General features: G+C 40.8%; 1 protein-coding gene and 1 long non-coding RNA gene across 3 annotated transcripts; both read left to right on the forward strand.

The window, feature by feature from the left end:
* The first annotated feature begins 1,330 nt into the window (after positions 1-1,330).
* LOC131242978 (uncharacterized) lies at positions 1,331-27,841 on the forward strand. 2 transcript variants are annotated; one of them, XM_058242002.1, is made up of 12 exons: positions 1,331-1,575; positions 5,421-5,464; positions 6,898-6,978; positions 9,454-9,561; positions 11,953-12,044; positions 12,635-12,709; positions 12,806-12,875; positions 13,265-13,366; positions 26,502-26,619; positions 26,687-26,749; positions 27,338-27,503; positions 27,572-27,841. In XM_058242002.1, exons 1-11 carry the CDS (start codon positions 1,380-1,382, stop codon positions 27,466-27,468), a joined length of 1,080 nt encoding a protein of 359 aa, XP_058097985.1. In that variant the 5' UTR covers positions 1,331-1,379; the 3' UTR covers positions 27,469-27,503; positions 27,572-27,841. The 2 variants fall into 2 exon arrangements, with proteins under 2 accessions (XP_058097985.1, XP_058097984.1); XM_058242001.1 differs by having other exon boundaries at positions 27,338-27,841.
* LOC131242981 (uncharacterized) lies at positions 13,373-14,330 on the forward strand. Its single transcript, XR_009169795.1, has 2 exons — positions 13,373-13,857; positions 14,049-14,330. It is a non-coding gene; the product is annotated as an uncharacterized LOC131242981 (long non-coding RNA).

Below are 27,841 nucleotides of genomic sequence, written 5' to 3' on the forward strand. Positions count from 1 at the left end.
TATCATTTATTAAAATATTTAAAGTGTTTTATTTTCCGATTAGGCTGATCATAATGCTCAGATCCTAGTTGTATTATCCAAGTCATCATGATTTTGGAACATTAACCTGTGTGTGGAACTTTGAAGGTTGGGTGTTATTTTATTCAGATGAATTACATCCGTTCAAAAATTTCAAAATCAAATCATCAGTTTAGTTTTTATTACTTAGTTTGTTTTGCATTTGATTTTTTTCTTCTCGCAATTCATCTCTCTGTGGAATCGACCCTATATTTATAGGATATTACTTATGAACCTCTGCACTTGAAGGTAAACAATCATTTATGTTAAAATTTTAGTTTTGAAAAAAAAAATTAAAATTAAAATTTTAATTTTCCTATCAAAATAATGTTAAAATTTTCTAATAAAAAGTAGGTTTTTCCTTGACTCATATATCACAATCATTTAAAGTATTCAATTGGCGGCTTAGGAAAAGAAAGGTAGCCTGGAAAAAAATAAAACAGAAGCCAAACCAAGGATGGATTAGGTATCAGACCAGTGAGCTTTTTGCCCTGTGACATCATAAATGCTATATGGACTTAATGGGCGGTCCAGATCTATCGATTGGACCGTCTAAGAGTCCCAATGCTATGAGAGCACCGGAGCATTTCTTTTCATATGAGTGTGGCACGCGTCTCCTACCCCTGCTAGGAACCGAGTTGGTACTGGAAGAGGCTTTGTAGGCCTACCAGATGTAGCATTTTATCCATGCCGTCCATCCATCGTAACACATCATTTTAAGTTGATGGCATGACTCAAGTGAGTCACACCATAAGAAACGGTGGGGATTGAACGCCTACGGTTGGATGGTAAACAAACATTCCGAAAGCCCCCAAGATGTTTTAACGGTGAGTATTCAATTGCCACTGTTTTGTGGTGTGGTCCACCTAATATTTGGATCTTATTCCTTTTCTGGGTCATGCCCTAAAATGAAATGTTAAAATGGATGAACGTGACCTTTAAAAGAAGGTTTCAACGATCAGCATCATTTTTACTTGTCCTTCCTGTGGTGTGGTCCACTTGAGCTTTGGACGTGCCTCATTTTTGGGTTTATAACTAAAATAATATGGAAAAAATGGATGGACGGTGTGGATAAAACCAATACAACATGGTGAACCCATTAGAGCCCCATGGGTAGACGGTTGAGTAAGATAAGAAGCTTCTAGTGAATGAATTTAGACCGTTGATGTTGATAGATGGCTGTAGCTGAGCCAGACATCGAAACGTGCCAAACCCGCGGATAACCTTCAACCATTCCAGAGGAATGCCTTTAAATACTACCCCACACAAACCATGAAAATTGCAAAACCAGATACACAAACACTTCTACATTTCGATTCATCATGCAAAGCAGCTTTGTCGCGAGAGATAATATCTCTCCGAAATATCGGGTCTCTGGACCGTTTCCCGTCCCAAAAGTCGGCATTCGGAAGGATATCGGCCGAAATTTCATATCGGTGAGAGCATGTCAAACGCCCGTTACGACGAAGCGGTCACGCCAGCGGCGATCCCAGAACATAGATGGAGAGTTCTTTGTAGGTAAGAAAGTAAGGACTTGCTATGTGTGGACACTTGGGACACACGTCTAGTGATGGTCTGATGATTTGGACCGTCCATCTTATTGGTGTTAGTATAGTTGAGTTGTGGTACAATAATCATGCTTCTAATATCATCCTGACCTTTGATTTTAGGAGTTGAATGTGATCAATTGAAAATGATCTTTTCAATTTGATCTGCAGATAGAGATGGCCAAAACCATCCATTTAGAAGCTCTTTTAGAGTATCATCTAGAGCATGGACGGTTTAGATCGTCAGGGCATGTCTGAATGTGTGGCTCAATTGGGCGACGGACGCTGGTTATCTTGAGCCGCGAGACATGCGAAATGAATTCGAACCAAATGGATGGATGTGCTGGCAGATTATCCACCGCATGGCGGGATGCGGTTTGACTAGTGACCCCAACACTAGGCAGCTAGTTGGTGTCAAAGCTCTGTGGGCCCCAAAATAATGGATGTATTTTATCCACGCCGTCCATCCATTTTTACATTTCATTTTAGGATATCAGACCAAAAATTAGGAATATCCAAATCTCAGGTGGACCACACCACATGAAATAGTGGGGATTGAATGCCTACCATCGGAAAACTTTCTGAGAGCCACAGAAGTTTTGGATCAAGATAATAATTTTTTATTTCCATTCATCCAGGTCTGTGTGACCTTATCAACAGGTTGGATGGAAAATAAACATTACAGTGTGCCCTAGGAAGTCTTTGATGATGGACGTTCAATCAATACTGTTTTCCTTTGGTGTGGTCTACTTGTGATTTGTTCTGCCTCATTTTTGGGCTCATGCCATAAAATCAGATGAAAAAAAGGATGGACAGCAGGGATAAAACGAATGCACCATGGTGGGGCCCACAACTTTTACACAGCTAGCTAGCTGGTGTTGAGGTCACTAGCCAAACCGCGTCCCGCATAGCGATGCATAGGTGTTTGGATTTAGCGCAGCCGTATATGCTCTGGCTTGGTCTAGGTGAGGCTACTTTACCGTACACGTGGCATGTACCTCAAATCAGAACCGTCTAAATAGTTGGTTCTACTGTGTATGAATCACAACCCAAAACCTAGACTGAAAGTGTGATTCTATTTGATCAATCGGTGGACATCTAATGAGCTGTCGTAGTAAACGGTCTAAATTCAGCCGAATAATGTCCATTGATAAGAGGTCGAGATTCTCTAATCAATCTCGTTTTTAGTAGATGACCAACGTACAGTAGGTTCAACTATTTGGGCTGCTCGGATTTGAAGTATGTCACACGTGTACCGTATGTGGCGGAGGCCTAATGTCATCAGGACTGTTCATCTAGTGGGCCACTACACAGATGGCATGTAACAAAAGAAATCACTGCGAGTGGGCAATCCTGGCTGTCCAACTGATGAAGTTCAACCGTCCATTTCGGTTGCAAACAATGCAAACTAAGGGCCCGTTTGTCTTTGGAAAAGGGCACTTTTCTGTGATTTTAATTATGAAATTCATTTTTTATACTTAATCAATTAAAAAAATTAATTTTCCATAACAAGTGACCCACCATTTCTATAATAATTTCTTGCTAAAACACTCATATATCGCATTTCAATTGTAGTTTCTTGTCAAAGCACATAAATCTCATTTTTATAGTAGTTTCTTGTCAAAACACTAATAAATCCTCATTTCTATAGTAGTTTCTTGTAAACACACTCATAAAATCACCGTTTTTAATTATAGTAGTTTCTTGCCAAAACACTTCTAGAACCGTACTCATACATCACTGTTTTTGGAGGGGTGTTTTTTTGTTACACGAGCTTAGAGTCGTGCACCTCCATATAAGTGCTATCATGGCATGTAGTTCCGAGTTCAAATCCATCTACCGTTTGATCTGACTATGTTTTCCTAAAATTAATCTGGAACACTCAAAAAGGTGGGCTCCAATATTAGAAACAGGTAGATGGATTAGAAGACATCAACCAAGTGTTTTATAACCGTACATTTTTATATAAACTGTGGCCCACCTGACTATCTGTTCAAACTAATTCTTCTGTTACAAAATCAAAATGGTGGTACCTTTCTAATGGATGGATTGGATCTTGAACTTATACGACATGAGTGCAAAAGACAAACGTGTATGTATACGTGATTTTTAAATTACACAGGCACGGGCTTGGATAATCTCATCCATGAGCAAGCCGACACGCCACGTTACTAAAACCCTGCCTGCGGCGCTATAGGGCCCACACGATGACGGCGCTGCACCCACACCGTCCATCCATTTTGGCCATATCTTAGCAGTGTAGGACTCCAAAATTAAGATAGATCCAACACTTTAGTGGGCCCCACCACGTTGTCTTTCTCATGCATGTTGGGCAAACATGGACCTTTACACGTAAGCAATTCTCAATCGGGAGCGGATTAGATGGGACCACCGACCCACCCAAGACGGTGCGGTTCTTACAGTGGGGCCGACCTTGATGTATGTATTCTGCATCCACGCCGTCCATACGTTTTTCCAGATCATTTCAGAGCGTTTTACTAAAAATGAGACAGATACAATTATCAGGTGGACCATACTATAGGAAACGGTGGTGATTGACCATTAATGGGCCACCAAAGTTTTGGATCATGCTGATATTTGTTTGTTCCCTTCATCCAGGGTTATGAGACCTTATCAATAGAAAATAAAAACTACTTAAACATTAAGGTGTGCCCTAAGAAGATTTTAATGGTAGGGCGTTGATCATCACTGTTTCCTATGGTAATATCCACCTGATGATTGGATCTGCTTCGTTTTTGGAATAACGCCCTAAAATGATCTGCAAAAACGGATGGACGGCTTGGATACAGAATACATACATAAAGGTGGGCCCCAATGTAAGGGCCGCATCCTCTTGGATACGGCCGGGGTCTCACCTGATCCGCTCCCTTACCAAGAAACAATTGTTTCTAGAAAATTCAGTGGCGAGGAGCAACGGCAAACAGGCCCTGAAATTATCGGACCGTTACAACCCTACGATTATCCGGCCGCTATGTTTTTTTTTTCCAGTCACGCCCAACCTATATGCTGGCCCATTAATGTAATGGTCCTAATCACCCTTGACAATCATACTTCAATGGTGGAGATGAAATATTTGAAGAGAGTAACAAGGGACACAGATGTAGAGATGGTCCTATGATCAGAACCGTCCATCTTCCCAGTTCTATCCTGTTCTCTATGGAAAACCATACGAAACTTCCGTTGAACGGATGGTTCTGATCACCACACTTGTACGAGATCTGAAAGGGTCCTCCTTTGGATGGGCCAACAGCCCAAAGGATTCATCGGTTGGATGATCCTAAGTAATCAAATCTACAGACTTTTGCTGTTGAATGTGACCCATAAGACATGTTTTTCATGCAGCAGGTAGGACAGTCCCATTGTGTAGTTTTTTTGGGTATGTGGCCCATTAAATAGGCAAGGCCTACAGGATGGACGGTCCAGATCCTGCACAAGCATGTCTCATGCACAGAATACTTGGCCCTACGCCTAAGATTAAACTAATAGCATTCAACGTGATCCATGCCATTCCCTTGTTGGTAAGATGTAACTTTCCGTCTAGAAATGAGGAACCAGTCTGTCCTGATGCACCCAGCTTGCACAAGGAGGGCCCACAGCGTCCTGCTCATCAAAGGGAATAAGATTTTATTTTATTTTTGAGGTATCCCACATCGAAGGTAGGGATGATCAGACCAACGGTCTGGATCACCTAAAAAATGCACCTATTTTTAGAAACTAATGCATCCGTATTTTGTTTTGGTACCGTATGACAACTTTCTAGTATTAGAAATAATTGAATTTCTTTGTTTCTTGCAGACAGCAAATGCATAGATTGCGATGTCTGCCGTTGGATGGCTCCGGTAATTACTTGCAAATTTGCAATGGACATCTTTACTTTTTACTAATCCTTTGAATGGGCTGTTCTTACATCCAACCCGTCTAAAATGTGTGCCCCACCATGATATTTAAATTTCTTAAAAATCAAACCAAACCAGCCATCAGCTGGGCTACAACATAGAAATTAGTGAAAGGACGACAGAACCCTCCAAATTCAAGTGGTGGGACCCACCTAATAATTGGATGGGACTGACTTTTGGTGTGCCCACGATCATTTGGGGATTTAAATATTTTGGTGCCATGCACTGCATTTGGGGATTTTTGGATGGTTGTGCATTGTTTTTTTATGATGGGACCCACCTGGCGATTCGATTGGCGTTATTTCCAGATAGAAGCACGTTATGGTGGGGGCACACCTTTTGAATGGTTCCATGTCACACCACGTGGTTCCTCTGCAGCATTTATAGAATAAGCTTGTTGCACAAGGTTTTGTGTGGGGCTTATGGTGGTGTGTATGATATCCAGTCCGCCCATCGGGTGGGCCTCTTCAAGTTCGACCCTTGTCTCCAAGATCTGGCCAACCCAAAAATCAGGTGGGCCCATCACCTAAAATCATGCATAGAACTTATAAAATCACATGGTAGAGTGTGAGCGGCGCGTGATTTTCTAAGTTTAATGCATGATTTTATATCGTGGGCCCACCTGTGTTTTGAATGTCCTGATTTTGGGTGCTTATGCATCCTAGTGGAGCCCATCTAATTACCGGATTGGATTACATATACAAAAGACGGTGTGTTCCCCACACCTTCTGGGAGGTAGGTTTTAATGGCTAGCATTGCCATCCAAACCTTTCATGGCAGTGTGAACCGCCTATTTCTCAGATCGGCCTGATATTTAAGTTATGGGGCGAACTTGAAGGGACGCATCAGATGGATGGAGTGGATGTGATCATTACATTGTGGTGGGTCCCACAAACATAGTTGTAGAATAAAGCTTATTCTACAATAGCTGTGGAGGAAAGGGACTCTAGTTTATATGGTTTTGAAGTCTATGTTCCAGATGAGAACTAGTATTTAGGAGTTAAGGTCACAAAAACCAACAGCCCAGATTGAGCCTTTTTCAAAATGAGGTGGGCTCGGCATGGTTTGACCCTGGCCCATCTCATTTACCCCTAAACATAAATGGGAATGAAACAATGGAGATGGTTGAATTGTAACACAGTAGGTTGGATACACAAATCAGGACCAACCATCTAATGGGCCAGTGGTAGCTGACCACATTTCAAAGAACAGTTATCTGTACTTTTTACACTGAATGCCAGTCATCAATCAATTTCTTTATGTCATCAATCTAAAGACCAGAGCTTGGATGGCCAGAGCCCTGCAATGGTTGTGATTTATGAACAGTGGGCCATCCATGGCTTGAGTTCTGTAATAATGGATTGATTCTTTTGCAGCAAACCTTCGACCGAATCGCCGATCAATCCGCAGTCTTTAAACAGCCCAGTTGTGAGGAAGAAAGGCTCAAGGCCCTTCAGGTATTCCTTTCTAAGGAACCCATGTGAATTTATAAATTAAAAAAATAATAACAAAATAAAATTTTAAAAATACAGAATTTCTTAATCTAAGATATTGTTTGGATACACCAATTATCAGTTTAAGTTAAAAAATAACTGCTTAACTTTTTTCTAACCATTTTTGGTTGAACAATGAAAAGCATAAAAGTTATCCCTAGTTAAGGTTTTTATTTAAAACCATTAAATTTTTTATTTATTATTATTATTATTTTCAATCTCTAAATAGTCATCTCTCTCCCTCTCTTCTAAATACACAACTAAGGATTGCAATGGGTCAGATTTGGGCTCAACTTTATGCTTTTTAATGGTTAGACACTTTAGACCCTGTACTTGAGCTCAAGCCCATGCCTGACATGGGCCTAGCACAGTAGACCCAAAGCTTGAGGCCACAAATATGTTGGTGGAAATACTTATTTCCCACTGGATTGTTTCTAATTTATCCGTTGATCAAGTGGGCCACTAATGTGTTAAAAAAACATTTAAAATGAATAAAATTAGTGGTCTACGTTCAAGATGCATGGTTGCTTGATTGAGAATTAAAATGACATTTGTAGGATATAAGATGTGCATATAAAGTCAGGATAGGCCTGGCCTGGCTAGGCTATATTGTTTTATTTATTTATTTATTACACCCACAACAAATAGGCACTCGATCCCATGACCTCAGTGTTAAAACAAAGTGCGTCTACCACTGAACCATGGCTAGGCTAGGTTGGGCTAAAATGATTTGAGCTCGAATCCAGCTCGAAAAATCGATTGGACATGTCATGTCCAAACCTAGCGCATGGGCCAACCTAATAGGTCCAAGCCCGGTCCAAAGCTAAGCCGGGTTCATGAGGCCATCCATCCCATTGCCACCCTTTACTCAGAAACACATATGAGAAACATGTAAATCAAAGTCCAGATGGTTGGCTGAAGTTATGGACTTGATAGAGTGAAATGGCAGAAAAGGATTTTTATTTAGCTAACCTTAATTAGTTGGGATAAGGCTTAGATGATGAAATGGTTAGTTTCCACTTTCAATGGACCATAAACCAAACACAGAAAAATATATAACTCAAATTAAACCGTCAAATACCAGGCCCCACTTTAGATGGATCATAAATCAATATAAGATTGTGAAATTATATTTTACCTGTCAGATTCATGAATCAATGATGGATGACAGTTTGTCTTTAATTTCAATTTTAGAGTAGTACATTAATTTTCAAATAAAGTTCAAAATTATTCTAGATTAATATGTGTTTCCCAAACAGGGCTAAACATTTGTTCAGAACTAAACTATTACATTTACTTCTGGTCTTTTTTAACCATGACCAAGAATTTTGTTGTATCCAAATAGACCCTAAGGTGCTTATTTTCATTTGATATTTAACACATGAGAAGTATTGTTCAACGGCCGGGCCTGGTAAGTTGTTGGCTTAGATCTAGCATTGGTCAGGCTAGGACAGTCAGGCCAGACCTCCTATTCAGAAAATTTGATTTTGCTTGGCCCGGCCCATTGTGGGCCCTACATGTGATCATGGCTTGAACTTCATTTGGTGGGGGGTGTCATGTTCAACAAGCTCCATTTTTTTAACAATCTTCTCCATATCTTCAACATTATTTCCTATAAATGATTATAATATAATCAACATACAAGAGAACTAACCATCAAGACTTGGGAATTTATGTGCTGTTATGGTAGGGCACCGCTCCAGTGGTACCTGTACCAGTATAAGCCACAGTTGCACCAGATAGACGTGGGGCCCACTTAATGTATCTATGACATCCTACCAGTCCATCAGATGCCTAACGTCAAGTATTCCCGGTCCCCAAACAACGGGCCGATCCAAAACCCAGGTGGGCAACACCATAGGGGACAAGTTGAGAGTGGACCTCTACCATTGATTTGAATAGGAGACCCAGCTTGTTGTGTATCGGCATTCCAGGCCATTCAGGCCCTTCACCTGGCCAAGATGAACAATCAGGTCCAAAATCAAGTTTTTGCAACTTAGGTTGGCTTCAGTGCAAATCAAGGGTGGGTGTTCTCTCCCATCTTGTTCCCTGCGCTGTGGCTCATCTGAGTGTTGGTTAATGGTTAGGCTGTTTTTTGATACCTTGCGTTGACATGAGCTCATGCGTCTTATGGTCGGGTTGGATGTCCTACATACATCACATGGGCCCCACATCTTTATGTTGGTACTGGTGCTACTGAGACGTGCCTCTTATAGTGGAGAATTAGAACATTCTCAAATTTCTGCCCCCTTAATATTGGCATTGATTACCAAACACCACCCTACAGCAATTTCACTAACTACTCCCCAAACCAGATAAAGGAGGACGGTTTATGTCAGGTGTTTAGCCAGTCAGAATAAGCTCACCACATACAACTTGGACATGGCTATGGTGATGATGAATATGGGTATTGACTTTTGACCCCTTTCGTGCTTGCAGGCTCTCCTTTGCTGCCCAACTGCCTCTATTCATACTGAAAAGCCTCCGCGTGATATTCTAGAAGTGCATAAGACACTTCCTATCCCAATCAATGAGCAAAAACTTCCGGTAATGTACCATTTCAATTCAGTATCTTGTCTTTTTTCTATATAGTCTGCTTTACAAAAACCCAAGTTCCTGAAATACAACAAGAGCATGCTAGTCAGAATGTTGCTTCTTAGCTTGCATGTGTTTGTCTCAAAGTAAATCTCTATTGCAGATGACATTGCTTGATCATAGCTTATATGTATAACTATATAAATATAATGCTTTTTGTTAGTTGTAGTGTCTAGGCAGTCCTGTCCATTTAAATTTATCACTGTTTCAGTCCATATCTATGAAAATACTGATCTAAGGAAGGCGGCCATCTAAAAAGGTCTCTGAGGAAAAAAAAAAAAACAGCAGATAATTATCTTTTGAAAAGAAAACCTGAGGGAGCATTACAATGCAGGTGCATCATAAGGGAGAACCGACCAATGACTGATCCAGAGCTGATCAGGGAAAAGAGGCCAAACCTTCTCCCAAGAGCAAACAAGATGTTTAACTCGAGAGACTATGGGAGAGATAGGGCACATGCACTATTAAACGAAAGGTTGTTCCTTTTCCACCAAATTGCTTAAAGGATAGCCGTAAAGCATAACCCCCTATAAGGTGCCATCTAACAAGTTCTTTCTCCAGCCTCCTGCCAGCATTGAGGATTCGAGATCTTGATCAGTGTGCTTTTAGAGATCTGATCCATCTACAATATTTCTCATAGTTTGGGCAGTTTGGATCATTGTTTTGAATAGCAGCTGTAGTGTAGCAATAGCGCCGGTAGCGTTAGCAAATAGTGTATGTAGCATCGTGGAATGTGTAGCGTATGCCTTCTTTTTAATAAATAGTAATTATATTTTGTATTTTTCTACAGGTAATTATATTTTGTATTTTGTACTTAATACTCTCAACTTGTGGGATTTTAATTTCTTTTCATACTTGCGACTTGTGGTTCCAAATTCCAATTAGGCATTATTAATTATAGTTTGCTTAAAAAGTTGTTGACGTGATAATAATTTTATTTGGTTTACGTATGTGAATTGGCTTTTGATAAATGATGATTAATAACTTGTTTGAACATGTTCATACTTGAAAAAAATGAATAATCTTTTAGGCGTTTATATATATATATATATAGTTTTGTTTTTCCTTATCATTTATCATATTTTTTATATTTTTATATTAAAAAATAGAAGTATTGTGTAGCTTACGCTACTTATGCTACATGCTACAGAGGGCTGAGCGCTACGCAACACACTATCACTATTTAAAACACTGGTCTGGATAGACATACATGAACACCACATTTGAGGATGAGTCCCACTATTTTCAAAATGATGGTGAAATATCACATGAGCAGCTGCTTCCTCTTTCTCCACGTGCATTGCACATGCCATATCCACTAGTATGTAAAACCCAAAAAGTGAAGCATCATTAAACATTCATGTCATTTATTCCTAAAACACCCGGCTAATTACATTGCAAACCTGCAACTTTGTTTATACGTTTATCCCTGAATTATCCCTACCCTTTTAGATTGCAAATGTTTGGCTCTATTTAAGCAATCATACCATCTATTCACAAATGCTTGCGCTTACTATATTGCCAATTTTCTTCATGTAACATAATCACAACCAACCCCAACCACCAGATTTTGATTTTGTAATCCTACTAATCTAATTGTTCCTGAGATAACCCTGCAAATTAGATAGGAAGAGGAAAAAATTAAAAAAAAACAAAGCTACCAGAGATTTATATCATTTTTATAATACAAATCTCACATGCTGTTAAATGACATAAAAGATATTCAGAAGCATTTCATCTTGAAAAAAGAAGTCAGCCATGTTTTGCAAATCTAAATACGTATCTGAAGAGCCAATCTCAAGTCGAATAAAATGAAAATCACCCACATAGCTTGTGCAGGACTGCATTTTTTCATGCATGGCTGTATCTCCATGTCCAGACATCCTATTCCACTGGACTATTTCTGCACCCATTGCCATGAGAAATTAGCCTGCACATAAGGATGTTAGCACCTAACAAAACAGTTATGGACTCATCAAAACCACCCTGAAATAATAGAATAGAATACTCAAAACTCCCTTTATTTAAGAAAGAATATGGAGAAACCTTCCAATGGCAACTATGTACTGCACACCAAAGTCAACCAACAGTGGTTCCTATCATCTTGTAGTCAGGTGGAATGACTTCGCCTTCTGTAATCCAGATCAAGAATGCTTGTGGCCCAGATCATTGCAATTTTGAGAACAAGTTGAGTTGATAATCTTGCAGATGCCATTTCTTATGTAATTTCTTGGTGATCTTCTCCTGCTTATAAATCATGGCAAAATCATTATTTAGTTATTTTGTGCATAGGAAAGCTAGTTCTGAGCTTTAAAATTGTACAAACCTGTTGAGAACTTTCAGGGTGTCTATCACTGTGGCTATCACTCTGAAAAATCATATGGAGCAACTTCGTATTTAATCATTCATCCAGATGGAAACATACTCGTCGACAGGTAATCTCAAAATTTTATTCACAGGGTGCATCCAACTAATTCAGCATTATATAGAAGGTTTCAACTCCAACCAGTTGGATCACAAGCTACAGTCACCTGGCGGGTAACTTCCAACATGTTAAATACATGTGAAATACAGCCCTTCCAATAGATTGGTCCCACCATGAGGATCACCTAGTGAAAAAATCAGCCCTATCAACTCATCGAGTGGGGCCACACCACAAAAGCAATATATAGCCATTGATACATAGAGTCCACTTGATGAGTGGATATGGCATATTTTTGCACAAGGTGATTATCATGACAGGATCAACCTATTGGACAGATTGGGTGTTGCACACTCCTGAAAGATTGGAAGTTATCCACTGGGTGGACTGTAACTTATCCACAGATGCATGCACGTGAAGGCCCAAACATGTCACTTGAGTTTTGGCACTGGTGAATCGTGTTGAGCCTTCGAAACAGGAAATTCCATTTTCACCCTAAAGTATTTGGTTTACAACATTGGCAATTTTTATCCTCAAAAGGCAGATTATGCTATTTCGCATTTGGCTGGTAAGTTGATCATATTGGACTTGATGCTCTTGCAGCCCAAGTTACAAAGAAAGAGTTGCACGTAACATCGAAATGCTCGGCGGAGCACGCTACATGTTTCTGACCCACAAGTATGGCAAAGCAAACTGACACAAATTTTCATTTAAAGCTCGTCCTTTCACTGTGTCAACTTATGAAGATACCTTGATTTCTGTTCTTACAATTAGGGATGACATAGCAGATCAAGATAAATGGGCAAAGCGGCTGAAGTGCGAGAGAATTATGCACTCGCTTGATGTGAGATCCAACACCTGCATTAGTGTTTTATGTTGCCAATAATTGCAGAATCTATGAGCTAACATGCATGTGGAGCTTTTTTCCTACCTACATAGGCAGATTTCAATCCATTCACCTAATGTGTTTCCATACATAAAGAGTGTCCAACTTATGAATAATCGTGCCCTGTGTAAATTCTCATAGCCAATGTATAAATGTCAAAATTCATGGTTTTAAAAACAATTTACAGCCCATGCCTTCTTTCTGTGTATAATGAACTTTCCTATCCTTTTGCCTAGTTATTCACCTTCATCAGGCTTGATACAAATTTGGGCTTTAGCTTTCTCATTTGAATTTTGATTCTGCCACATTTCTAACTGAAAGCCAATTTCTTATTGTGATCTTGTCAGGTACAAGCTTCTACTGCTGATGTAGAGATCCAGCTGCAAGGGGATGGTCCATGGAGTCTTGGTCCCGACTTCGAGATTATATTCACTCCAGGCCATACTGAAGTGAGCTCCAGAACTCTGTTAGCAGAACTCTGTTTTAAACTATGCCTTTTTGGAAAAAAAGAAAAACACATATATTTGATTAAACATTCAAAACTCAGTATATTTCAGAAAATAGGCAAAGAACTCGTTTTACAGGCAAATCGAATTGAACATGTTTTTTTACCAATAAATTTATTTTTTAAAAAAAAAAAAAAAACACTTTTGGAGGCACTTTAGGCAATAGAGATTGGTGATCGCCACCCATTGGTAAAATTGAGTAAAAGGTAAAAAATAAAATAAAATAAAATAGTAGAGTCAGACTGATTTATATGTGGATTATTTGGAAAGGAAAGATTAAGAGGGGCAAAGAACACCATTCAACCATCTATATGCATTATTGGTCATACATAGAGAAATTCTAATTATTTTAATTGAAGTTACGTATTTTAACCTTAGTTATATATGATATATTGGCTCATATGCATACATATATCATTCTCCAAACTGTTGAAGTGTTTATGGTTTTTTTTTAAGTGAACTTTTTACTGTATTTTTTAATGATCAAGGCCAAATTAAACACGAACATTTCCTGTACCTTTTTTTTCCCCCCAATTTGAGATTATGATATTTCATCCAAATGCAGTTGAATCAGTTGCCACATTCCGGTAGCAAATTGGTTCAGGAAAACAAAAGGCGTATAAAGTACTCCTATTCTAAGTGGTTCAAGAAAACAAAAGCATAGAAAGTAATCCTAAACTAAGTTCTTCTTCTGCTTAGAAATAATGAAGGAAAGGTTACCCGCCAGTGTTAATTAGTACAAATGTCTGTTTAGTGGTCTGCCTTCCCATGCATAAATCTTGCAGGGTCAAATTGGGAAATTGAGATGGTTAAGTGTCTCTAACAATAATTGTCAGCAGCACATATGCACGAATGCACATATGTACATAAATACATACCAAGGTTACCTGGATTGTGGATTTCGTTTGGTGTGTGGTACAGGAACGGGTAGATGGTATGCTACTTCCTCCAATATGTGGTATGCTAGGGGTATGATCATGTGTGTAGCTTCAATACATACACTGTGTAATATAGCTTCATATATGAATTCATATTACAATTTATATATGAAATGATTATTATTGTAGACCCTGCATGCTTAGTGTTATATTATAACCAATGTTTTAAATAGCGTGTAGCGTACAATGTGGCGTTTGGCCCTTTATAGCATGTAAAGTAAGCTACACGATCCTTAATTTTTTTTAATTAAAATAATAGAAAACATGATAAAATTTACAATATGCATAATCTCTCTCTCTCTCTCTCTCTCTCTCTCTCTCTCTCTCTCTCTTTGATGCAGGACATGGAAATTAAACGTGATATGCAAAGTTTTAGGCTTAAGATCATACTAAGTTAGAAACAATCACAAAAACTCCACATCCCACATAAAGTCAAGCATTCAACAAAGGGGATCTATAAGAGTCCAAGCCTACACATGCTAGGACTGGATCAATTAAAATTATAGACCAAACAATAGATTCATCCATACATACGTAGGAATATTTCCCCAATCCAAGGGATTCACAGGTTTCAATTCGGAAAACCCTAGGATTGAAAAAGGGGCATAGAAATAGGGATTTAGTACATTCTAGGGTAGGGCTAGGGAAATCAGGTGAGAGATGAGTGAAGGAGAGGAGAGAGAGCACCTGTGATCGGCCCGCATGAGTGGACAGCAAACCGGCCTGATGCACGTGCATGGATGGTGGCCCGCACGTGTGTGGGGCCCACAAATCTAGAATCCGCAAGCTAAGGCCTGGTCGGCCAAGGTTGTGCCACCTTCTCTCCAAATTTCAAGCCAAACGGATGATCGGTTTGAACACGGTACTTAGCCGAAGTTTCAGCCCTCCTACACGACCAGATTCTGAGAATCTATTGTGGGGGAAAGATTAGCTGCAAACATGGGTGGATTTGATGAGGGGATGGCTGTAGGAGATGAGGAATATGGAGGGTTGAAGATGGGAGCAATTTGGGATGTGTGTGGCTTCGCACCACGGTAGTTAGCCCTTCGAAGAAGGGAGGGTTTCGCACCCAATTAGGTTTTCACAACTCAGATAATCAGAGGAGCAAGAAAATGCCGAATTTTATTAATCATCTTCAATAAAAAAAACGTACAAGGGGTTGCCTATTTATAAGAAAAACCTATACCCCAAAACTCGCGCCATGTGCGCAACCTATTACTTAGAGACGAAGTAATCACAAATAACTACTGATCAAAGTAATCTAAACCGTCCATGATGTTCTTAATAACAATAACAACCAAAATTCAAAGTACTAAATCGTTTAAAATAATGGGCCATGATCATGAGAACCCATGGTGGTATTCACATGACGATCGGGTCCACTCCAAGGAACCAAAACGTAGTCATCTAACTAGGAGATTCTCCCTAGATGTCATCATCGATCCAGATCGATAGTGGAGCCCTCTTCCTCCTTGCGTACGTGCGTTGGGGGGGTGCATATGGGCGTGATGTCCCCATCAATTCTCCCCGGCTGCGAAGGTTTTGCCACTGGCGAAACAAAACTCCTGAACCGCTCTAAGATGTCAAGATCAAGTCTCTGAAGTTCCTCCTCAGCGAGCCACGTACTGTCTAAAGTTGGGCGTGACTTCCACTTGACTAAGAACTTTTGAAATCCGCCGTCCGCCATCAATACTATCTGATGGTCTAGAATATCCTTTATTTCCTCTCTAGGTGTGGGAAGGGTAGGTATGGGAGGTAGAGGCTGGGAAGATGGGTCGGGAGGGGGCCATGGATCAAGGGAAAGATCTGGGGAATCAGGATGGTTAGGTGAAAGGTCGGACGATGTATCAATGGTCCCCTGAAATGCAACTAGATCCTCCACATTGAATGTGGAACTAATTCCCATGGAAGGTAGAAGATCTATCACATATGCATTAAGACCGTTTCGTTTTATAATTTTGAATGGTCCAGCACTACGCGCATGTAATTTACGAATGACTCCCTGAGGGTACCGCTTTGGCCTGATGCGGACCATCACAGTCCCCTACATTGAATTCCTTGAATCGTTTATGTTGGTCTGCAGAAATTTTGTAATGTTCATTACTAGCAATAATCTTTCGCCTGATTTCTTGATGCAATGAGTGAACGTGATGCGCACAAGACTTTGCAGACTCTGATGGCCTATAGGATAGCGATATAGGGACAAGATCAATAGGTTTCCTAGGTTTATAACCAATAACGACTTCAAAAGGACTTAGACCTGTGGACCTATTAACAAAACTATTAAATGCAAACTCGGCTATAGGTAATACGGTGTCCCACGTCGTGGTGTGCTGTATATCCCTCATAGGGGGAAACTCATCTGGTAGATCATCAGGAAAGACATCACGAAACTCATCTACTATCGGAATGGCCTCAGTGGGTAACTCTACACTAGCCTCTGGTGCACTCTCCCTAGCCACAAGGCCGTACATGTCATACCACTCAAAATAGTGGTCCATGTCTACCAACCAATATAGAAAAGCTTTAGGGTCCAAGTGGCCATTAAAAGTAGGGGCATCTACTCTAACTCCTTTGAGGAGTTGCGCAATGAGGTCATGGTGGTCTTGATGTCCCTTGCGAGGTGGATGCACAGATGCGCACCCATGACCGATTCTTTGGCCACCTCCATTCCTTGATCTATCCTCCTGACCACCTGCCTAAGATTAGGTATCTTCCCCAATTGTGGGGTTTGTCTGGGCGGAAGTCTCTAACTGGGTAACACACACATTAATTTGTTCAGGGCAATGGTCAATACATTGTTCTAAACGCTTACCCAAAGACTCAAATTGCCGGCTTAGGTTGTCCATTGATTCTTGCAATTGCTCCATGTTTAGCGTAGGGTGCAAACCAAAACCGCAACCAGTACGTGTGAGCATACAATTACTAACTCAACTCAAAGACCCTTTACACAACTATATGCGTCTAAATGGGACTAAAGAATCCTATAGGACTCTATATGAGGGAAACTACACAATGCTACTAAATTTCCAGCAACCTATCTTGCCCGAAGAGTCTATCAACCAGAAAATTCATCGGCCCTAATGTGAATGATGGATCCTAAACAGCCATATATGGTGAGAGTTAATGCAAATTAAATGTGAATAGACCAAACCTTAAACATGCAATGCATTCCCCTATGACAACCCTAAGCTTTGATACCAAATTTGATGCAGGACATGGAAATTAAATATGATATGCAAAGTTTCATGCTTAAGATCATATTAAGCTAGAAACAATCACAAAAACTCCACATCCCACATAAAGTCAAGCATTCAACAAAGGGGATCTATAAGAGTCCAAGCCTACACATGTTAGGACTGGATCGATTAAAATTATAGACCAAACAATGATCAAAGGATAATAGATTCATCCACACATACGTAGGAATATTTCCCCAATCCAAGGGTTTCATAGGTTTCAATTCGGGAAACCCTAGGGTTGAAAAATGGGCATAGAAATAGGGATTTAGTACATTCTAGGGTTATGGCTAGGGAAATCAGGTGAGAGATGAGTGAAGGAGAGGAGAGAGAGCACTTGTGATCGGCCTGCACGAGTGGACAGCAAACCGGCCTGACGCACGTGCGTGGATGGTGGCCCGTACGTGTGTGGGGTCCACGAATCTAGAATCCACCAGCTAGGGCCTGGTCGGACAGGGTTGGGCCACATTTTTCCCAAATTTCAGGCCAAACAGATGATTGATTTGAACACGGTGCTCCGTCGAAGTTTCAGCCCTCCTGTAGGGCCAGATTCTGAAAATCTGTTGTAGGGGAAAGATTAGCTGCAAACGTGGGTGAATTTGATGAGGGGATGGTGGTAGGAGATGAGGAATGTGGAAGGTAGGAGATGAGGATGAGTTGGGATGGGTGTGGCTTCGCACCATGATAGTTAGCCCTTTGAAGAAGGGAGGGTTTCGCACCCAATTAGGTTTCCACAACTCAAAGAATTAGAAAAACAGGAAAATGCCGAATTTTATTAATCATCTTCAATGAAAAAAAAACCTACAAGGGGTTGCCTATTTATATGAAAAACCTATACCCCAAAATTTGCGCCATGTGCGCAACCTATTACTTAGAGACGAAGTAACCACAAATAACAACTAATCAAAGTAATCTAAACCGTCCATGATGTTCCTAATAACAATAATAACCAAAATTCAAAGTACTAGATTGTTTGGAATAATGGGCCATGATCATGAGAACCCATGGTGGTATTTACATGACAATCGAGTCCACTCCAAGGAACCAAAACGCAGTCCTCAAACTAAGAGGTCCTCCATGGACGTCGTCATCGATCCAAATCGATGGTGGGGCCCTCCTCCTCTTTGCGTACATACGTAGGGGGCGTGCATGTGCGCGAGATGTCTCTCTCTCTCTCTCTCTCTCTCTCTCTCTCTCTCTCTCTCAACATCTCTAAGTGTGACTTCTTTCATGATATAGACCACAATTTGGATGGTCCGGATTAGTTTAATGTAGTGTCATGTATCATAGGTATAAGTCATCACCATTTTAAAATAGGTGTTAAACAAAAATAGAAAGAACACTTTAAAAAATGAGATTTCGGGTAGCTTATGCTATCCATGCTACACACTACGCTATGCTACATGTACCGTACGCTACATTACACTACTTGCGTACGCTACGTAGCGTTTTCGCTACGCTACAGCGCTAATGAAAACACTGATTATAACTAACTAAATAACAGTATAAATCTCTACATTGTAATTATAAATTTGCATCAACTTAATCAATAGTAAGAATATAGAGCTATCATTTCAGGTTGCTGAAAATAGTGATCTGGATAGCAAATGACCCATAATCTGGATTGCTCGATCTAGAGCAGAAAACATGGGGTTTTTTCGTGTTTTATGTAACATTGATACATACACATACATATTATATGGTGAGGTCTCCAAATTATGTTACCTAAACACTTTTAAGATAACTGTGCACTCTTGTCAGCATTTTTATTTTTTCTGAAAGGTGAATATTCAGCATTAATGTATTTATAGGAAAAGTACTACTATACTAATCGCTAGACAAGAGATGGGTACCAAAATGTCTCTGGCCATTATTTGATCATGGGTGGGAAACCCCCTTATGCACATTCCCACCTACTCCATGAAAATTTGAGATGGATCAAAATTTGGATCTGAATAGGAATCAACGCCAACAAACAGCATGAGATGTTTGGTACACATTCTCGTGTGTAGCAAATATGAATGCACGAGTTGTGCTTGCCTATGTGGTGTGAAATTTGAATTGTATATGATGAGAACACAAGTGCATTCAAGGTGTACCAACGAAGAAAGCGCCAACCACAAGTGCCGTCCTTGTGGATAGGCGAATATTGAGGAGTTGAAGACCTTTCACATGTGATTGGACATATAGAAGACCCTACTTAGGGAAGACACATGTGAAGGAAGATTGGAGAAAGAAGACCGAGCGCCCAAAATTTCCCATACTTATGTTATTTGTGCATTTTTGACTTAGTTAGGGGTCTTTTAGTAATCTTATATCTTTATTTGCTTATTCTAGGGGTATTTTAGTAATTTTATGTCTTTATTTGCTTATTTAAGTGGGGTAAAGCCCTAAACACGAATTTCAACTATTGATGAATGAAAAGCAAACCCTTTGGTTGCCTCCTTCCTCTCTTCTCTCTAATGGTGCTTCTTCTCTCCCCTTGATCTTCTTCTTCTAATTTCTTCTTGTGCCCCTCCAACTTCCTCAAGGTAATAACTTTCTTTCTTCTATTTTTTGTTTTGGCTAAGTCCTCTTCGATCAAAATCTTGAGAACCGATCTAAACCCTAAATCCCCAAATTCTCAAATCCCTAATCGAGAAACTTCTTGGTTCTTCGGACTAGTGATCTTCATTGATCGATTGGGTGTAACCATGCAAGATCGGGAGGTCTCATCCTCCGGATCCAACCTAAGTAGTAATTGAATTCCATACTCCATGGTTGTAGTGATGGCCCGCTCCATTGCATGTTTCCTTTATGATTTTCTCAGAGTTATGATGATTCTTGTTAGAATTTTAGATCATTTATTCCTTTTATTTCCGCTGTTTAATTATTTCCATGAGCATGCATCATAATTAGGGCTGTCCTACGTCAAATTTGGTATCAAAGCCTAGGCTTGCATGGTTTTTGTCTAGATCGAGTTATCAAATTAGGGTTTTGATTTTTAGGTTTAACTTAGGAAAGTTCTAGGTTTAGAAAGTTTTCAATTTTAGAAACTTTTCAATTTTAGAAAGTTCCTAATCTGGAAAATTTTCAGATTTGAGTTGTTTCCTGTTTCAACTTAATTGTGTCAGTTCATAGTAGTTTTGCATTCATCGCATTCATCTTGAAAGTCATAACACCTAGTAGTCTAGTTAGGTAGAGTTTGGTTCAAGTCTTCATTGTATGCCCACGAGAAGAGGTAGAGGTTTCGGACTTCAACCTACCATGAATAACGAGCAGTTATCTGAGCAACTTGCTTAATTGATACAAAAGATAACCGCCCTAGAAGCGAGTCAAAGGCGTGTGTTTGCCCTGCTTGAGAACCAAATTACCACCACCATGACTAAGGTGGAGCAACTAGAGGCGTCCCAAAAGGAAAACTCCGCTGTAGGGGAAGATGTGCACTCCCAAGTGGAAGGAATCATGGAAGAACGTGCTGCCACACGTGGTGGTAGTGAGGATAGAGATCGTGGTAACGGTCGTGGTGTGGTGCGAGAGGCACGAGCCACATGTGGTCATCAAGACCGTTATGATCCAGATGAGCGTGCGATGAAGAGTGTGAGAGTTGAGGCTCCAAGTTTTGATGGACGCTTGGATCCCAAGGCATTCCTTGACTGGGTTGCTGACATGGACCACTACTTTGAGTGGTATGACATGTCAGAAAACCGTCAAATGCGGTTTGCTAAGATGAAGCTTGTGGGTCAAGCCAAGCTCTTCTGGACCAACACCGAGCGTAGGGTAGAGAGAGTTGGTAGAGCCCCTATCACACATTGGTATGAGATGAAAGAGAAGTTGAAGGAGAAGTACCTTCCTCTCTCATACCGTCAGCAGCTCCTTGACCAATGGCAATCCTTACGCCAAGGGTCAATGCCTACCGCTGACTACATCGCTAAATTTGAAGAGTATGTGATGCGATGTGATATCCGAGAAGACCCTCTAGTAACGCTCTCGCGTTTTAAGACGGGCCTTTGTGCGGATCTTCAGCGCGAGCTTATTACTCGGCCCTTAACGGACTTAGATGAAGCATATCAAGTCGTGCAGGAGTTAGAGCAGTATCTGAAGGCTCCTGTCTTTCGTCGTTTTGAGTCCCGAGACTCCAATGCTAGATCTAGTTCCCAAGGAACTAGACCTAATATTGGTAATCAACCTAGGGCACAGGCGACCATTCCGCCTAAGCCTAGGGAGGACAAGGGCAAAGGGGTTCTTGGTGCCGGTCCTAGTAACATGAGCCAAGTGAGGTGCTATGAGTGTGGCAACCTTGGCCACATGTCTAATCAGTGTCCTACGAAGAACCGTGGGAGAGCCTTAGTTATAGGCGAGTCCCACGAGGGTGGAGATGACCAGGGTGATTATGAAGTTGAAGAGTATCACCCTGAAGGAGGACTCACTGATGAAGAAGAAGTGGATGGAGAAGCAACGCTTGCAGTAGTCAGGCGTGTGTTAGCTCAGTCTAGAAGTAGTGTTGACTGGCGTCGAAGCACTATCTTCTACACTATTGCCAAGTGTGGTGAAAAGAATTGTAAGGTGATAGTGGACAGTGGAAGTTGTCAGAATGTGATTTCCACTAGCACCTTAGATCGCTTAAAACTGAAATCCACACCTCATCCGGACCCGTATAAAGTTTCTTGGGTTGACAAGACATCCCTACCTGTCATCCAGCAATGTCTAGTCCCCATCGAGTTTGGGTCATACAAAGAGTTACTGTGGTGTGATGTTTTACCTATGGATGTGGGACATGTTATCCTAGGTAGACCGTGGCTATTCGATAATGATGTCACGATCTTTGGCCGTTCGAATGCGTGTACTTTTATGTATAATGGTAAAAAGATCAAACTTAATCCCATGCCACCTGAGAATACACTAGGGAAGAAGAAGGATGAGAAGGCAAGTGAGCCTAGAGAAATGGGGAAATCCAAACCTAAGTCTTTACATATAATCAGCGCAAGAGAGTTTGAAAAAGAGGCTAAGGAGGATTCTATGGTGTATGCCCTTGTGGCTAGAGAAATTACACCTGAGGTTCCATCAGAGTTGCCCTGTGAGGTGACCTCGGTCCTGAAGGAATACAGTGATGTATTTCCTGAAGACTTACCGAATGAGTTGCCACCTATGAGGGACATACAGCATGCCATTGATCTTGTCCCAGGGTCTACTCTACCGAACCTTCCTCACTACAGGATGAACCCTGCAGCGCATGCAGAGTTGAAGAAGCAAGTTGATGAGCTTCTATAAAAGGGTTTCATCCAAGAGAGTATGAGCCCGTGTGCCGTGCCGTGCCTGCATTGTTGACGCCAAAGAAAGACGGCACGTGGCGCATGTGTGTGGACAGTCGTGCCATAAACAAAATTACTGTCAAGTATAGGTTCCCTATACCTAGACTTGATGATATGCTTGACATGTTGGCCAGGTGCACTATATTCTCTAAGATAAACCTCAAGAGTGGATATCACTAAATCCGTATACGCCCAGGAGATGAGTGGAAGACGGCGTTTAAGACGAAAGATGGGCTGTATGAGTGGTTGGTCATGCCCTTCGGCTTGACTAACGCACGCAGTACTTTCATGCGAGTGATGACACAAGCTTTGAGGCCGTTCATGGAAAAATTCCTAGTGGTGTACTTTGACGATATTCTTATTTATAGTACCACTAAGGAATCACACCTTGAACATTTAAAGAAGGTCTGTAGTGTCCTTAGGAAGGAAAAGTTGTACGCTAATCTTAAGAAATGTGCATTCATGTCTAACCAAGTTATGTTCTTAGGATTTATAGTGTCATCTGAAGGGGTGCGCGCAGATCCTGAAAAAGTCAGGGCCATAGTTGAGTGGCCAGAACCAAGGAACATTCATGAGGTGCGAAGTTTTCACGGCCTAGCAACTTTTTATCGTCGGTTCATTAGGAGTTTTAACACGATCATGGCTCCCATTACCGAGTGCATGAAAAAGGGAGAGTTCGTGTGGTCTAAAGCCGCCGTCAAGGCTTTTAAAGAAATTAAGGGCAAGATGGTGGAAGCTCCTGTCATGCGTCTACCTGACTTTTCTACAGTCTTTGTAGTAGCGTGTGATGCGTCTGGTGTCGGTATAGGTGGAGTGTTGAGTCAAGAAGGACACCCAGTGGCCTATTTTAGTGAGAAACTGAATGAGGCAAAACAAAAATACTCCACTTACGATAAAGAATTTTATGCGGTAGTGCAATCCCTGAGACATTGGCGACACTACCTCCTACCGCAAGAATTCGTTTTGTTTTCTGACCATGAGGCTTTGAGATATTTGCATTCTCAGAAGAAACTCAACCCAAGGCATGCCAAGTGGGTAGCGTTTCTTCAGGAATATTCGTTTGTTTTAAAACACAAGGCCGGGGTTGAAAACAAACCAGCGGATGCCCTTAGTAGGAGAGTGGCGTTGCTCAACTCCTTGAGTGTAGAGGTAGTCGGATTTGAGCAACTGAAAGATGAATACCCCATATGTCCTGATTTTGGGGGTACTTACGCGTCATTCTCTAGTGACCAGCATATTATGGGTGAATATGTTCTTAAAGATGGCTTTCTTTTCAAGGGAGACAGACTTTGTATTCCACGTATATCCCTTCGTGAATTCCTCATCTGGGAGCTTCATTCAGGAGGGATAGCTGGCCATTTTGGTCGTGATAAGACCATTGCCCTCGTGGAAGATCGTTTTTATTGGCCAAGCCTCAAGCGAGACGTAGCCAAAGTTTTAGGGCAGTGTCGAACATGTCAGCTGGCAAAGCAAAGAAAGCAAAATACCGGGCTGTACACGCCATTGCCAGTGCCACATGCTCCGTGGCAGGACATTAGTATGGACTTCGTGCTCGGGCTTCCCAAGACTATAAAAAAGCACGATTCCGTTTTTGTCGTTGTGGACCGTTTTTCTAAAATGGCGCATTTCCTCCCATGTTCGAAGACGTCAGATGCGTCTCATGTTGCTCGTATCTTTTTTGATGGTGTGGTGCGTCTCCATGGGTTACCTAAAACCATAGTGTCTGATCGTGATGTTCGATTTACTAGCTATTTTTGGAAGACACTGTGGCACATTATGGGAACTCGTTTGCAATTTTCTACTGCTTACCACCCACAAACAGATGGTGAAACTGAAGTGGTAAACCGTAGCCTTGGAAATCTTCTACGTTGTCTAGTGGGTGAACATGTTAAGACTTGGGACCTAATTTTACCAATTGCTGAACTTGCTTATAATGGGTCAGTTAATAGATCTACAGGGTTGAGTCCTTTTGAAATTGTAAGTGGTTATAAACCTAGAATGCCCATAGATCTCTTACCTATGTCTATTACCCAAAGTCTTCTGAGTCAGCCGATGCATTCGCACGCCATATTCATGATTTGCATACACATATTAGACAGCGGTTAAATAAGAGCAATAATGATTATAAAGTTTTAGCTGATTCTCATCGTAAAGTGCAAGACTTTCAAGAAGGAGACTATGTAATGGTGCGAATAAGGCCAGAGCGATTCTCTCAAGGATCTGCAAAGAAATTACAAGCGCGTAGTGCTGTTGGACCATTCAAGATATTACAAAAGGTTGGGTCCAACGCGTATCGGGTTGACCTTCCACCGAAATGAGCATTAATCCAACTTTTAATGTAGAAGATCTAGTCCGTGCCCATACTCCCATTATTGATACATCGTCCCTTTCATGGCCTTTTTCGAGTTTGCTACCCAACCCCTTCCACCACCTCCTCCACCCATTACCCATAAAGAAGCAATTGAGGAAATCTTGGATGACGAGATAGTATCCACGAGAGATGGGGTTTCCAAAGGTATCTTGTCAGGTGGAAAAACAAACCATCGTCTGAATCTACGTGGCTGTCGGGCGACGCATTGCAAGGTATTGATCCAGATCTACTCGAGCGCTACAAAAGTTTCAACTCGTCGGAGTCGAGTTTTTCTCACCCGAGGGGAATTGATGCGGACACAGGTGCATTCAAGGTGTACCAACGAAGAAAGCGCCAACCACAAGTGCCGTCCTTGTGGATAAGCGAATATTGAGGAGCTGAAGACCTTTCACATGTGATTGGACATATAGAAGACCCCACTTAGGGAAGACACATGTGAAGGAAGATTGGAGAAAGAAGACCGAGCGCACAAAATTTCCCATACTTATGTTATTTGTGCATTTTTGACTTAGTTAGGGGTCTTTTAGTAATCTTATATCTTTATTTGCTTATTCTAGGGTATTTTAGTAATTTTATGTCTTTATTTGCTTATTTAAGTGGGGTAAAGCCCTAAACACGAATTTCAACTATTGATGAATGAAAAGCAAACCCTTTGGTTGCCTCCTTCCTCTCTTCTCTCTAATGGTGCTTCTTCTCTCCCCTTGATCTTCTTCTTCTAATTTCTTCTTGTGCCCCTCCAACTTCCTCAAGGTAATAACTTTCTTTCTTCTATTTTTTGTTTTGGCTAAGTCCTCTTCGATCAAAATCTTGAGAACCGATCTAAACCCTAAATCCCCAAATTCTCAAATCCCTAATCCGAGAAACTTCTTGGTTCTTCGGACTAGTGATCTTCATTGATCGATTGGGTGTGACCATGCAAGATCGGGAGGTCTCATCCCTCGCCGGATCCAACCTAAGTAGTAATTGAATTCCATACTCCATGGTTGTAGTGATGGCCCGCTCCATTGCATGTTTCCTTTATGATTTTCTCAGTTATGATGATTACTGTTAGAATTTTAGATCATTTATTCCTTTTATTTCCGCTGTTTAATTATTTCCATGAGCATGCATCATAATTAGGGCTGTCCTACGTCATATATGTATATGCCTTTCGTTAAATTATTAAAGCATAAAGGCAAGCCTCCATGCCAATGATGTACCCATTCCTTGACCATGCTGCACGTCCAAACCTATTGGCAGGGATCCATCTGTCTGTTGTACAAGCCGCTGAAGGCTCTGTTCCCCGGTGATCATCTCGCTGGAGGCAGAGCAGGGGAACCTGCATTGACCATTTTCGAGAACTATAACTGGTTTTCAGGTAAATTTGTCTTGAGTTGACCATAAAATGCCTGTGTTCTGTCTTACTGATTCATGAATGGTGGCAGTTCCTGAGCAACTGAATAGTGTGCAAAAGTTGTTGGAGATGGATTTTGTATGGGCTTTACCTGGTATGTTTACTCCCCCTATTCTACATAAACAAAAGTCTATACGTTCTCTGGAAACAACAAGATGACTGCATCTTATTTTAAGAGAATAAAAATAATGGCATCTGAATGTTTTAAAACCATTAGGAATCAGTACATTTTCTATACTTGAATTACACCAGATTTTCCATGATGGGGAAAAACCTGGATCCGAGCCTGATCTTACCATTTAAATAGCTTGGACCCAAGCCCAGGTTTAACAGCCTTATCTGTTGAGTCCGAGCATGTTCATGAACAGGCCTTGGCTGTCATGATGGATTTAACTGGCCTTCCAGGTCTGATAGAAATTAGGAGAGTGGCTGACCCAGATCCAGCCCATCACCAATCCTAGACAAACCTTTTCCTTTAATATACCAAAAGAGTTACCCAAACACATGAAAATTCAGTATCGTTTTTGTGATCTGCATAATAAAATTACAATGCATTTCTGTCAACCATGGTTGGTGTTTTCTTTAATTTGCCCTAAGTCAGTTTTGCCCTCTTTTTTTCCTAAATGGTGAGTCAGTTTTGCTGTTCATTGAACAATGCTAATAACAAATAACAATCTTACAGGTCATGGAAGGAGAATTGAATTTAAAGACACCCAAGAGAAGAACTTAGCTCTGGAATCTTTCTTGGCTAGCAAAAAGCAGGTTTATGGCGTCGAGGAGGCTTATACAAAAGAGCCAGCTTATGCCAAGTAAAAGAATTAAACAGGAAATTAATAATACAGGAAAAGGTAGTCATATATGCTTTTTTGTTTCTTTTATCTTTTTATAATAGTAGCTTTTATTTTGGTCAATACAGTGGTAGGAGTGGGTGGAAGATATATAATGTAATATAAGTTGCGGAGGCAAGAACAGGTTCAGGTGGAGACAAGGACATGACCCTGAAATGTTCGAGCGGTGATTAGGACTGCAAAATAATATTAAGAAATACTGCAAAATAATATTAAGAAATAAAGCATGCATATGTTTCATAAATTTAGCAGTCAACAAAACCATGATTGTGTATCGAAGAACTTGGAATATCTAGCCAGATACAGGAGAAACCAAAAATACAGAATTGTTTGGATTA

The sequence above is a fragment of the Magnolia sinica genome, chromosome 4 (genome assembly GCF_029962835.1).
Source record: "Magnolia sinica isolate HGM2019 chromosome 4, MsV1, whole genome shotgun sequence".
NCBI classification, from domain to species: Eukaryota; Viridiplantae; Streptophyta; class Magnoliopsida; order Magnoliales; family Magnoliaceae; genus Magnolia; species Magnolia sinica.

Bases quoted from the DNA above. Each gene is read 5' to 3' on its own strand.
- LOC131242978 (XM_058242001.1), top strand. From the start codon at position 1,380: ATGCAAAGCAGCTTTGTCGCGAGAGATAATATCTCTCCGAAATATCGG. The intron at 6,979-9,453 runs GTATTCCTTTCT...TCGTGCTTGCAG, and splicing joins AAAGGCTCAAGGCCCTTCAG to GCTCTCCTTTGCTGCCCAAC. The intron at 9,562-11,952 runs GTAATGTACCAT...GAGAACTTTCAG, and splicing joins TCAATGAGCAAAAACTTCCG to GGTGTCTATCACTGTGGCTA.